We start from the raw sequence: 14,571 nt of genomic DNA on the forward strand, positions 1-14,571 counted from the left end.
GAACGAGTCTGTTTATTCTGAAAGCAGTTCTGATGGGACTCACAAAAAATAATATGAAATTAAATATTTAATAATAAATAATGTCTTCAAAAGGATTTGAAATGAGCATAATATAATTTATCATGCACTAAAGGAAGCCATATAAAGTGAATAAGAAAACCTTCGTGTGAGAGAGAGAAAAAAAAGTGGTTTCGTTTTGAAAGCAGCAGTGTAAGAGCTACATTTAATGTCCCTGCATTGATTATGAGTGGAACGATGCCAAGATTGTGGTTGAGAGACATTTCTCTTTCAAATGAAGAACATGCCATCTAATGGCAAGGGAGGGGAAGACAGGCATCACATTGTACCTCAATGCAGAAATCATTTAAATTAGTCATTCAAAACTAAAATAAAATACATTTCACAGCACATTAGAGGAACATTACACAACTAGTGTTTTAATAAAAAATAAAATAGAAAAAAAGTTAATTCAACAACCCGTCCAATATTTATTATATTTAATATATTATTTAGAACCTTCTTCACAAATTCCCCAGTGATTCAGCTTACTCCTGATATGGGTCACTACACTTTTTCCCCTCATTGCCTTATATGACAGACATTTTTTTTATTTTTTCCCCATTTCAATTAATACCAGACATTTCATTTGTAATGAGTTTTTTTTGCACATTTTCTACAAACCAGTTATGATGTTCAGTAACCATCTCCTCAATGACCAATGTCCATCAATGATTAAGGACATGAGAAGAAAACTAGTTCTATAAACTGAAATCATTGCTTAACGCATTTTTCATCATCTCCAACAAACCAAATAAACAAGATTGACAGGGCAGAATATGCAGAAATTCATAATTTTATTAAAATCTATTTGCAAACAGTTAATGTGCAGTTTATAATCCACATATAAAACTTCACATTTCCACACACGTTGGCACACACACACAAAATAATAAGATCAAGTTCTACTTCTTGGAGTAAAATCAACCCACACCGTAGAATAGAATACATACTGGTGATCAATCATAACATTTATCTATGCATACACGACCAACACCTTCATTCCAATGCAGAATCAAGAGAACTAGTGAGCAGTAGCACCAATTCAGAATGATGGACCATAATTTACTTGAACCACAGCAAAAACTGCATTAAGTTATTTAACATTTGAAGCATTAAAAAATTTAACTTTCCTAAAAAGGTTACAGAAAATACAACTCAAGTAACAAATCGGCTTAGATTAATTTGCAGGATTGGAGGAATAAAGACAAAAATATATATTAGAACCGTGACCTGTTTAAAAGAATGTAATGAGGCTTATCCGGAAAATTAAAAACAATTTCTGTGGGACACAATGTTTCATGTCATATGTCCATGATGGCTTCAATCTTCAGTGCAATTCAGATACTGAAATACATTCAACATTAAAAGGGGAGTAGATGAGGGTCATTCACACTTCAGTTTGTGAAAAAAAGAAAAAAAAGAAAAAAAATTTGGCCAAACCTGTAGTACTTCATTACATTGTTATTTGAATCACATCGAAATGGATGAACAAGTCTTTTCCTAATTTCTTTGCACAACTCATTTGGTAACAAGGGACAAGACACTGTAGCTCCAATCTGATTTTACCCAGAGATCACTAAAATCACCACACAAAGCACTCGCTCCTTGATCAGTGCCCTGAAATACTGAACACCGGCAAAAAGCATAATAACAGAGCACCAAATGCACTTTGGATCATTCAATAAATGAACTCCAAGCTGATCTCTGATATTTAGATCATGTGGAAACTGGAGAGGTTTCCTTTTTTTTTTCTCTCGCTCATGAAAGCAAGCCACTAGATTATCTCAAAAGGACAAAAACATTAACATTGAGAGTTGAGAAATACTCTTGATATTTTAAAGAACTTGTGACCTTTGGGTGTTATTTGTAGAGGTGACCATCAGGAAAACCAAAGTTCATAGAGAAAATCACAGCTCATGCAATTCACCACACTAAAAATAACTTTAAAACAACATTAGGGTACAGAAACCCATCTGTACAGAATCAGACAACAGAAACCTTGGATCCCATGATCCAAGTGTAAACGGTCAATGTCAAATTCAACAAGAATTCATGAAATTCAGTCTGTAGTTCATCCTCACCAATCCAGATTTCATTCAGGAACTTAAAAGCACCGTCAACTAGTTTGAAAACAGGTCCAGATGGCTTTGCTCATATTCTGAGCAGGTCATCCAGCGCTAGCGTGTCCAGATCGCAGGAGTCAAACAGATCACTTATACCCTGCTCATCACCCAAGCCCAGCATGTATTCATCGCTGAGAAGAGCAGGAGACAGCGACACGAAGGGGATGGACTCTTCCGGCTGTTGGAGAATGGAGGACAAGGAAGAACTGAGGGGTGACATGGGGGCACTTCCAGTCAGGGGCCCATAACCATTGACACTGCCGTTCGTCTTCACACCATCAGCCATTCCATCTGTAGCGGCTTCTGAAAAGATAAATCGGAAAATATAAATATAAATATATATATTTTTTTTTTTTTTTGGAAGGAACAGATGTAGAAACTCTGCTGTAGAAGTTCTTACCTTGGGAGACTTTGAGAAACGCAGGGTGATTTCCATTCACATCAAGGCCGGAGTCACCTCCATCCGTACAGAGGAAAACGTCAATGGGACCCTTGGAGCTACTCAGGTGGACCTCCAAACTCTGAATGGACAAAGGACATAAGTATAAAAGGAACAAATCTAAAATCAGCTGCCTCTACTAGAGCCAAAGTAACGCGTTTGGTCAATCAGATCACAAGGAGACGAGGAAAACATTACTGTTCACAACTGCTGTTTTAATCGGTCTTATCTCTGCTCTTGATTTCTTTGAGGAGAGGGTCTAATGACGGGTATATTTATGGGGGTTTTCCTGATCTTTCGTTCCTATATTGTGAAATAAGCTTAAGCAATTTAAGAACGTGAAAGGAGCCAACAGAAACCATTGTTGTACAAGCCAAAAGTAACAATTACTGTATTTTGCCATAAATTAAAAATAAATAAATAAATAAATAAATAAATAAATAAATAAATATATATAGTTTTAAGAGCCATGCTTTCAGTACAGTTCGGTATGTGCTAGATTTATGGAAAACCTATACTTTCTACAAAAAAAAAATAATAAAAAAAATCATATATTCTATCCAACTACAAGCAACAGCACAAATAAATACAATAAAGTAAAGAAACAAAAAATAAAGAGCGATTCAGTTTTTTTATTTTTTATTTAGGGAGGTCTAGCATTAGTTTAGATAAATAAATTGAATAAAGTAATCAAATGTAAAACAGCATTGCATTTTAGACTGCATAAATTACAAAAAGTTACAAAAGCTTTTTAAATCAAGAGTGAGTGATTTCCTTGTTGCAGTTCAATTAATTTAAAGACTGTCACTTTAAGAGAATACACTGATACAGTAGCCTACATTCAGCCGGCTATGTCTGGTGTAGGAAACTTACTAAGATGGGCATTTCAACAATTTTTTTCTGGAATTGTCCATTTAAACAATACTTCAAAAAAAGCTTAATATTGGTACTCATTCTGAGGCGTGGGTTTGCACGCTTCGGATAAGCGCATGCACAAAACTTCTCACTGTGCGCAAGCTCGCGTCCTCTGGCTCTTAAATGTTTAAATGAGTTTAGTTTAAACATATCAACATGTGCTGTTCAGGTCTCATCTGTGAGCACACTATCAGCACCTGGGTGATGATGGAATAAATGACCACTCATAATCCAGCATACGGCATTCACGTTGAACAAAAGTGAATGGTTTGTCTAAGGTTTTTTTTTTCTCCTCTCATCGCTGTTGTTGTAATGGATGTGCATTCTGGCTTCCCAGACATCAACAAAAACGTATTAGCTGAACCCAGTTTATTTTACGTGCCATTTACAGCAAACCATATTGCAGACACTTTGTCAGATTTAAATTGAACCGCGGTCCCAGCACGTGCCAAACTGTGTGTGGTGAACCAAAACGGTTTGGTTTTTTTCAGCGAACCATGCCACCCCAGTATAATAAATAAATTATCTATATAGGTGACATTTTAAGAAAAGGGAGGTCTGAATTTTAACAGACTTCGAAAATCTGGTTTATTTCTGATTATCATTTTTTTTTAGGCTTGTAGAAATTTGATTGGCTACAAATTAGTTGCCAAATTTGCTGGCGAGTAAAAATGTTATTCAATCCTGATTTTAGTTTTGCTCTCTGAATTAAATAGAAATGGTTTATTTTAGTCACATCAGCAATCACTCAACCTTTTTATCATCGTTATATTTACTGGTTGAACAAATACAAATCTAGACTAAACTTGTAAAGCTTGTTAATCTTGAAATCTAAACTTGTATTGACTTAACATCAAATTCAATCAACTTCAAGTCATTACAGCCATGACTCAAAATATGCCAAGAACTGTAAAGGCTCCCTCTGTACTCTTGCCTAAGACTATATGGTTACGATTTTTATTAATACTCCTATTAATATTGATCTTCAAAATTTGATTTTCACCTCCATTTAAAACTTAAGACCTAATGCATAAATTCAATATACGAATATCCAAATTTGCTCCCAACTGTTAAATTCACTTCCCAACTGTGTTTACAAGAATACTTGCCAAAGTGGGCATTTTGACCTATTAGGTGCGATAAGCAGTGAAAGAACTAAAATTTCCTGTGACTTCTTGTCCTTACTATTCCATCAACATTTAATAGTAATGACTTCATGAATTTCTTCACTGATAAAATAGATAACATTATAAATACAATAGCGAATGTAGATTCTACAGTGTCTAACACTTCAGTTTCATCCATCGCACCCAAAGACAAACTGCAGTGCTTCACAACTATAGGACAGGAAGTGCCAAATAAACTGATCACTGTATCTAAACCAACAACATGTTTATTAGATCCTGTACCCTAGGGCTGGACGATTAATCAAAAAGTAATCAAAACCAAAATTCAGAAGCGCTAACTGACCTAAAATTCCCAAGTCGGTTATTTCACTTTTTTTTCCCGGTTAATACTTCCCCCTCAAAAGCTTGAACATGCAACAAAAGAACATGCAACCACAATTATTGGAAAGAGTACAGACTTGACAGTGGTCCAGAAGACAATCATCAACATCCTTCACAAGGAGAGTAAGCCACATAGATCATCACTGAAAGGGCTGGCTATTCACTGAGTGCTGTATCAAAATATTTATAGAAAGTTGACTGGAAGGAAAAAGTGTGATAGGTAAAGGTGCACAAGCCACAGGGATGACTTCTGCCTTGGGAAGATTGTCAGAAAAAGCGATTCAAGAACTTGGGAGACCTTCACAAGAAGTGGACTGAAGCCAGAGTCAGCGCATCAACGGTCATCACACTCAGACTTCTTCAAGAAAAGGTCTGAAAGCCGTCACATTCCTAGAACCAAGCCACTACTGAACCAGTAAAAACATCAGAAGCATTTCACCTGGGGTAAGGAGAAAAAGAACTGGACTGTTGCTCAGTGGACCACAGTCCTCTTTTCAGATGAAAGTAAATTTTGCATTTCATTTGGAAATCAAGGTTTGGAGTCTGGAGGAAGACTGGAGAGGCACAGAATCTGAAGTGCAGTGTGAAGTTTCTGAAGTCATTGAAGTCAAAGTCAACGCAGCCATCTAACCAGGGGATTTGAGCACTTTATGCTTCCATCTGCCAACTAGCTTAATGGAGATGCGGATTTAATTTTGCAGCAGGAATTTAGCACCTATCCACAGTGCCTAAACCACTACCAAGTGGTTTGCTCACCATAATATTACTGTGCTTGATTGGCCAGCCAACTCACTGGACCTGAACCTCACAGAGAAACTATGGGGTAATTAATTAAACCTACTTTGGAGATCTTGAACATCTGTATTGTAAATCTTTTTTTGATTGATCTTTGACAAAATTTCTAATTTAAGATACTGAAGCTGTAAGTCGTAACCATCAGAACTAAAGCAAAAAAACGCTTTTAATATTTCAGTTTGTGCGCAATGAATCTAGAATATAAAAAGTCTGCTTTAAAAAAAAAAAAAAAAAAAATTTTTTTTTTTTTTTTTTTTAACATGTACCTGTACTTAAGGGAAATTGTACACATTTTTTCCATGAATATGCTTGTAACCAATTGCGTTAATATATAATTGGACTTGTAATCACTTATTCTAATTAGCATATTTGCATGATGGATATTACATGGCCAAAACATGTATCAGGCACCAATATTTCTGGTCAAGGAGGAAAGCAAAGGAGTAATGGTCATTGTAAGGACCTGACGGCTGCCATTTTGAAAACGGGGCCTTTCTTGGAGTCGAACTTTGGTAAACTTTTAGTATGTTTTTAAGTACATTTGATACTACTGTAAACCACTGAGTAACCTTTTGTTAGAATTTTTTTGGGGTCGAGACATTTGCAGCGGACTATACTTTTTCTGAAAAATCCTGTCATATCCAAACAAACTTACAGTCACCACTTATAAGCTACTACTAAATATTGTAGAAACGTAATTTTCTGTAAAGTTGCTTTGTAATGATCAGTATTGTAAAATACCGTGAAGGTCGAGGACAAATGATTGAATATATTAATCTAAACAATGATACTTTAACAGTAACACCTTTGTTCCAAACATTCATACATCGTGTTAACGGTCACTACTTCTATATCTGGTTTTATATGTTAAAACGTTAAACAAACATCCTGTTGTTGTGAGACATTTAAACAATGAGACATTTCAAAATGTTTCACTTGATTTCATGTATTTAAAATGTAGTCAAATTATAGTTTGGGAAAAGTCTAACTGGTAAAATGTGTACAAGTTATGTCAGAATGACAACAGATGCAAGTAGTCTTGGGGTACTCATCAGAATGGTATTCTCCACTGGATTTAACGGTGCGACGCATCACTCAGTGTTCTTTTCCTGAGGTAAAGTTATTTCTCTCAGCACATCTTCCAGAAACAAGTAGCCAGGATGAACACTTTATGGATGATGTTGAGTTTACATGCATGTGTCTCTAACTTGGATGTTAAGAATCTGAAAAGCACGTTTGGCTCGTGGGCGTGATTGCATTCTATATAATGAGTTGAGGAGAAAACTGGAGCTTGCGTTGGTTTCCTACCGATAACTTTAACAGAACATTTTGGATGTGACTGACTTCAGTTAAAAGTAGACATTAAGCTTTCTAAACATGTCTCATGTCGTTGAGTCAGGTAATCAAGGAGATTCAGGTTTTATGTAGTGTGAAAATCTGTAAATCTGTAAAGCGAGGTGATGGATAGGGCAGAGAACGCACCCCGTTTATTTTCTTTATTTTACAAAAGCACATTGTTTTGAAGTTTTGACTATACCCAAACAAAAGTAAACCCTTTGCAGTGTCAAAGAATACATTATTCATATCTGTATGATAAAAATTGACAGTATTTTAGTTCTTTTCACGGTCATAAAACACTAGACTGATCGCACCAGTGCGGATTTCGATTCCAGTGGTCAAGCAAGACCCATGGCTAATATGTGGTTGTGTCAGGAGTAGGGATGGGTCACTATTTTCGAATATTCGTTTAGTAGATTTAATGACCGATTATCGATTAGGCTGTGCAATTATTTTCTAAGGATGTGAACCTCGCCCGAGCGCGTCTTACCCCCAAAGCCCGGTTTGGTTGACTGTGATCTCTCCGTGCCACACACGGACACGGTTGTTTGGAAGTGGACCAGACCACGGTTCAGTTTAATAAGTGTGCTGTACACCTGCAGTGTGAGCAACTGCGCCAGGGAACTACTAATTTAATATTCCACTTGTTTGATAACCATAAACTTTTTTTAAGCCATTTAGAAATTTGACTCTGTTATGTTGATTTTTCTAAAGTAAATGTCACATGTTATGGGACTATTCACAAGCTTTTAATTATGGTAAGATTGGAAATATTTAACGTTTTAAATCACAATAAGCTTTGGGCTTTATTATTATAAATACAAAGCCTCAGGCTTCGGGCAATTTTAAGATAAAATGCATACAACAAATGTTTTTTACGCTCGGTTATCTGTAGAGATATTCACCTACTTTCATGCGGCATGCGTGTAAATTAAATACATTTCCCTGTTTAATATTTACAGCATGAAAATAAAAACAAATAAATATTTTTGTGTGCATGATAAAGAAAAAAAAAAAACAGAACAATTTAATACAAAAGAATGTCTCGTGAAAAATCAATGAGTTAAAAAAAATCATCAGTAAGTCTATTGCTATTTTCGTGAAGAATGACAGGTGTCACTTTTTATTATATATATATATATATATATATATATATATATATATATATTTTTTTTTTTTTTTTTTTTTACAGGTGTAATATAAAATTTTACTTCATGTAATGTAACATGATTTCATTGTTGTAATTTTGACTTAATTCCTAAAATATTATAACGCTAATCTTTTTTTTTTTTTTTTTTTGAGAAGGATAAACTGATCAAAAATGCTCAACTCACTGTCTCTTGCTGGTTGCTTTATAGGCTATTTAATAAAAAACAAACAAACGTGAATTTGACAAACATAAAATGTTCCAATCATATTTCTGAATTAAATGAAAGAGTCGAAATGAAACATGCCCACTTTGCCATTAAGAACCAAAACTAAACCATTATAATGCCTGAAACAGCAGCTGTGTAATGAGGACAGCGACTCGAGCAGAGAAATCTGATTAGCCCTGGCCGGGCCATGTACGGCTCTATATTAGTGCTCTCGTTTCCAGTCAAGACTTGGAGAAACTTGTTCATGCCTTTATCACCAGCAGGGTGGACTATTGTAATGGTCTTCTCATCTGCCTTCCCAAGAAGATCATTAGACAGCTGCAGCTCCTCCAGAACGCTGCTGCCAGGATTCTGACTAGAACCAGAAAATCTGAGAATATCACACTCGTCCTCAGGTCCTTACACTGGCTCCCAGTTACATTTAGGATTGATTTTAAAGTAATTTTACTCCTATACAAGTCACTCAATGACCTAGGACCAAAATATATTGCAGATATGTTCACTGAATATAGACCTAACAGAACACTCAGATCACTAGGATAAAGTCAGTTAGAAATACCAAGGGTTCAGGCAAGACAAGGTGAGTCCTCCTTTAGTTACTATGCTGCCCACAGTTGGAATCGGCTTCCAGAAGAGATCAGATGTGCTAAAACACTAGTCACATTTAAATTTAGACTCAAAACCCATCTGTTTAGCTGTGCATTTATTGAATGAGCACTGTGCGATGTCCGAAACGATTGCACTGTATTTTATGTATTTACTATTTTATATTAACCGTTTTAAATAAGTAAATTTTTAAATCATTATCAAAGTTTTCAAATTGCTTTCATTTTTTATTCTTTTTCTTCATGACCATTTTACTTTCATGTTGAGCACTTTGAATTACCATTGTGTACGAAATGTGCTATATAAATAAACTTGCCTTTCCTTCAATTAGAAGCTCCCCCTCGGTTTGGCGGGCCCATATAAGTACTACCTACTTTTTACATGGGAGGTAGCTAAATCTGACAGGGTAGCAGAGATGGACAGAACACCGGTCTGGAGCGTGAAGTGCAGTGTGAGCACAGGCCAGCGGGGAAGGGAGACAATGCCAAAGGGTATTGCTACCAATAATTAAAATGGTGGACATGCTCATTTTTTAATAAAAATATGAAGTTAGTTGTAAATACAGAAATTAAAATTAATGTTCAAATTAGTGCAGTCATTCAGGCTGTTCACAATATGTTTTAGCACGTACAGTGTTTTATGATATTCTGTTTTAACTCGTAATGCGTTTTAAGCCTAATATTCATGTCTGAAATAATCTGTTAACTTTTTTTAAAAATGCTATTAATGTTCACGCTCATTTTAAAAATAGAAATGTCCTGGGCTCCTACAGCCTTAGCGGTTGATAATCGACGGATTGTGTTAATAAGTGCCGTCATTCGGTTATGTTATATTCATGTGTTTCAGCAATCATACAACCATCAATTGGGCTTGGGTTAGGACAGACCTTTCGCTACCGAATTAAACAGTATATCATCATACATAATGAAAGCCTGGATAGTCTCTCTGACTCTCTTTTTATGGGTGTGTGTTTATGCATGCGTGGGCGATTATCGACTACTAATGCAATAATACCCAGCTATAATCAATTAATACTTTTGCTTGAAATGCACATCCCTAGTCAGGAGATAATGAATACCGATAACAATACTAAGAAGTCAGGAATCTGTAACAATTTAGTTCTGGTTCTTAATACGCATTCTAAAACAGTAGAACAGGTGCGAGCAAGACCACTGTTGTTGCCAGGTAAAGCAAACGTGTACCTTGAATGCAATGCAAAAAGAAGCATCTACCAAATGCTCAAATGTAAATGAAAGAATACCGGGATGTTTACAGTGTTCTTTAAGTGTGTGACACTTATATCAGTGCAATAATTGGACATTTACATGGCTGTTGTTAAACAAGCATTTAAAATGGATTACCAACAAGGCTTTTGAGTATATACACACACAACACACTATATACATGGCAAGACTGCAAACGGTCATCGACTTGTTTCTTTCTTGGTGTGTAAAGCTCTTTGCTTGCATAAACTCAAACTTAAAATTATTTACCTCCTTTGGGTCAGGCACCTCCAACTTCGTTTCAGATGGTGCTTTAACCGCTATGACAGTTTGGTCTTTTAGGCTCTTTATTCTTTGGATGTCCTGATAGGTCACGTAGGCATATGTGAGAAAGGTTAAGGACACAACAGGGAATTACTTCCATTCCTTTTAGAGCTTACACACTTGAGAAACTACAGCTGACTTCTAGAGTAAAGGATATTTTTGACTGTGGATCTCCTCAGTCATGTGCTGGACGTTACGTGTGCAGGTCTGAATGAGCTCATCCAGACGTCTCTCCTCCTGAGTGAGCGCCAGCATCTCTCTGGCCAGACTGTGACTCGGCATGGCTGGAGATGGAAGCCCACCCTCTGACGGCAGACTGGAGCCCCTGCAAACACCACGGAAAAAAATCAATGCTTAAAACTAGGAGCTCAAATCTACTAAACATCCAAAAGAATCAGCGATGCTTAATGCAAACCCACAGCCATTGTATGTTGTTCTTTGACTTCTTCTTGATGAGGCACACACCCTCCAGCACGTTGGTGATGTCATACAGACGCCTCTTCTGGACGTTGAGCATAATGGCGGCTTTATTGAGATCCAGCACTCCATCGGTGGACTCCGCCAGGAGCTGACAGAACTTTTTAGTCAGGAATCCCAGGGATGTGTCATACCGGGTCTTCTCCGGTGGGGTTTTGGGAGCTGAAATGTAAGAAGTCATTCAATCCTTTAGATCTCTGCGACAGAAGGAAGGACGGCTGGTTGATGTAATTAGATGGTATAACTTTATATAAGTGGCTGTACACACTTATCACATCAGCAAAACCGTGAAAAGATGGAATGAACTTAACACCTTTGGGGACCTTCAGTTTAAAAGCGCCTCTGCCACTCCGAAGGGATTTAGCTGGCTCACTGTATTGGTGGTCTGTGATGTCCAGCTCCAGCCTCCTTTTAGCCTGTGTGAAGAAAATATAAAAGGTGGCCACTGAACCCTTTTAGTCATACACTGGTTGGTGTGAGATCTTTCAGGTTTATCTGATCACATAACTGCACTACACATTTCAAATGCACAGAAATGCAAAAAATTCTACTTTACACTATTTGGTCAACGTCCTCATTTTTAGAACAGAATGTGGGCATTATTGATTGCAAATACTGAATCCATCACTTACGTTATTTGGAACAACTGGCAAAATTATTCAAGTATTCGGAAATAAGTGACAAAATATGCCTATACATTGTCTGTGTTCATTAAAAGTAAATTTATCAAGAATAACACCTTTTTAGTTCTTCAAAGTCCATTTTTTTTGTTTTTGCAAACGGTTCAGGATTGATCACAGATAAAAAGCAGCAGATAAAGGTTTTGCCTAATACAACACTTGAAGTCAACACACTAAGAGCAGGGAGAAGCAAAATGGTACTCCTCCATTACCAAAGCCATAAAATCAGTGACCAATGAGAAACTTACAGTACCACTAACCCGGAGATAATTATAGATTGAGTCGAGATCCATTTTTTGCTTCTTGCATGTTGCAATTTAAATACTGCTGTCATCATTACGTTAAATTGAAAATACAGTCTGATGTCATAAGCACACTTTTAAAGTTCTGCACAGTCACACACACAGTCTAAACCATTTAAATGCATAGATGAAATGTATATTTTGTAGTTGACAAAAAAATAAAAATAAAAAATGGTAATCTTCAAATCACATTTGCTGAAGTTCAAGCATTAAATGTTAAATTATAGCTTGATTTGTCTCTATACAAAGGATACAATAGTTTACGTGAAACTTTAGCATGAAAAAAAAAACGCCCACAAATAAAAACTGTAAGACTACATTTCATATTTTAAAACACCTCAAAAAAAATAAAAGAGCAACTTTTTATATAGAATGCTGCTAATTGTATATTTAGCCACACAATTTAATAGTTTTGATTTACAGTCAAAATATAACAATCTTACAATATATTAGTTTTATTGTTGTTCCTTCATTCAACCTAATCTCACACCCCCACCATCTTTTTTTCGCTTGCGATTCACTTCAATCTTGCATTAGTCGTTTTTTAATTGAAAACAACATAAAGTCAGAAGTTATTGCTGTAGTGTTTCCTGTCCCTAACCCTATTTAAACAAAAGTTTGATCTCTTAATGAACCGTTTTATTTCGGATAATGAGCATCATCGACCTCGCCTATGTCAAATTCCTTACCAAACAGATGCAACTCAGGAGTTTTTGCAGTAATTCATGATAAAAAATAAAAAAAACAATAGTTAGCAAAGCATTTGGTTTAACGTTAGCGGAGTCCGCGAGCTCAGAAATGACTCCATCCCCCATCCTGAGACAACAAACCCGGGCCTAGACTCCACTAATTCAAGCTTTTACAAGTTAATCAGCCTCTTAAGACTTATATTAGGCTATATCTAGTCGACATCGCATTACATATTCTCTTTATGAGACATATATAAAGCGATTTACAGCAGCAGCCCTCGAGCTATCGAAGAAAACTTTAAAAGGCGTGCAACTGGAAAACCAGAGTTACAAACACTAAACTATTATTATTTTAAGTTTAAAACAACAATGCATTGCAGAATCGTGCCTGATACACTTACATTAGTATTGTCTTATACACGTAAATCGCAAAAACAGCAGTGACTACACTGCGGAAATGTGCACGGGTCTCTGTGGTAAACAACCATCATGCGTCATTAAGCACTTTTGGGAGACATTTAATAAAGGTCTTCATGAAGTATCTAAAACGTCCCGACTAGTTTTGCACAATAAGCCTGCTTACTCCAGATACGTTACTGAATGCACATTAAGCAGCTCCAGCAGTAGCCATGATGACAGCAGAAGTAGGCTAAATGGACTTAGCCTAACGAGTTAACATTAACAGGATTGAATGGACAACACAGAATTAAAACAGACATTTACCGGTGGTCGTCCTAGTGTGGGTCGCAGTCCTGTCCCAGGTGTCGCTCCTTGTAGAGGAGTGCTGTACAAACTGTCAGTAGAAGCCTCGGACATACGGACATTATTAGTGGACGGAGGTGTGTTTATTTGTAAACGGGCTGCATTGGAATAAGATGCACACCGTCGATCGGAAACCGCGCTAAAAACAACGTGCTGATCACCCCTAACAAGCCCTGTTAACATTACTTGTCCTGGGACCGAGGAACCCCCCTTTCTCATGATCCTCAGAGGCGCAGGGTCCCTTTGTCCCTCTTTTGCTTTGAGGCTCGTTTTCTATCAAATCCGAGCGAGATGATGTAAAATAATCATAAATGGTGAAAGCACACAGTGTTAGGACTGCATTGCTGTAATATGAGTGTAATTGCTAAAGCCGATGACATCCGATGTAAGCGATTAAAATACGATGCAAACTCCCTCTCGCTAGAACGAAAAATGGCTCCAGGAAGCGGACAATGAAGTAGGGGATGAGGTTTACGCGCGAAAGGTACTCCCGCGAAACTCAGATTTCCCGGGAAATATTTAAAATGGATTTGCATATGCGAAATCATTCGCCAGCACCAATCTGTTTTCCGCCCTCGAGTGCTGACGTGTAGGTATGGAGGAGCCAATAAAAACGCACGCATTATTATTATTTTTTAAACTCACCAGGTTGTCCTCGAGAGCGCTGTAGATATCCGACACATTGTGGCTGCACTTGATAGGTTATTTTAAAATCGGAAAATAAGCCGAAATTCAGTGTTTTATGATTTAATATTAATTGTAACAGAAGGATGCACGATTCACATATTCAGCAAAAAGTACACAAATCAAAAGAAAAATAAACATGAACAAATAAACCTTTATATATATATATATATATATGTATATATATGTATGTATAGACACATTTAAAAAGTAAAAATATATGAAACTTATTCAAAATATTAAATACTATAAACATAAACAATACTAAAA

At 36.5% G+C, this 14,571-nt stretch overlaps 1 protein-coding gene across 2 annotated transcripts; it reads right to left on the minus strand.

Annotated features, from left to right (window-relative positions):
• Positions 1-837: 837 nt before the first annotated feature.
• LOC127935271 (transcription factor E2F3) lies at positions 838-14,105 on the minus strand. 2 transcript variants are annotated; one of them, XM_052532977.1, is made up of 7 exons: positions 13,579-14,105; positions 11,498-11,600; positions 11,127-11,346; positions 10,861-11,032; positions 10,654-10,764; positions 2,584-2,704; positions 838-2,483 (listed from the first exon to the last, which is right to left on the minus strand). In XM_052532977.1, exons 1-7 carry the CDS (start codon positions 13,834-13,836, stop codon positions 2,212-2,214), a joined length of 1,257 nt encoding a protein of 418 aa, XP_052388937.1. In that variant the 5' UTR covers positions 13,837-14,105; the 3' UTR covers positions 838-2,211. The 2 variants fall into 2 exon arrangements, with proteins under 2 accessions (XP_052388937.1, XP_052388936.1); XM_052532976.1 differs by having other exon boundaries at positions 838-2,486; positions 13,579-14,103.
• Between the last annotated feature and the right edge of the window lie 466 nt (positions 14,106-14,571).

The sequence above is a fragment of the Carassius gibelio genome, chromosome A19 (genome assembly GCF_023724105.1).
Source record: "Carassius gibelio isolate Cgi1373 ecotype wild population from Czech Republic chromosome A19, carGib1.2-hapl.c, whole genome shotgun sequence".
NCBI lineage: Eukaryota > Metazoa > Chordata > Actinopteri > Cypriniformes > Cyprinidae > Carassius > Carassius gibelio.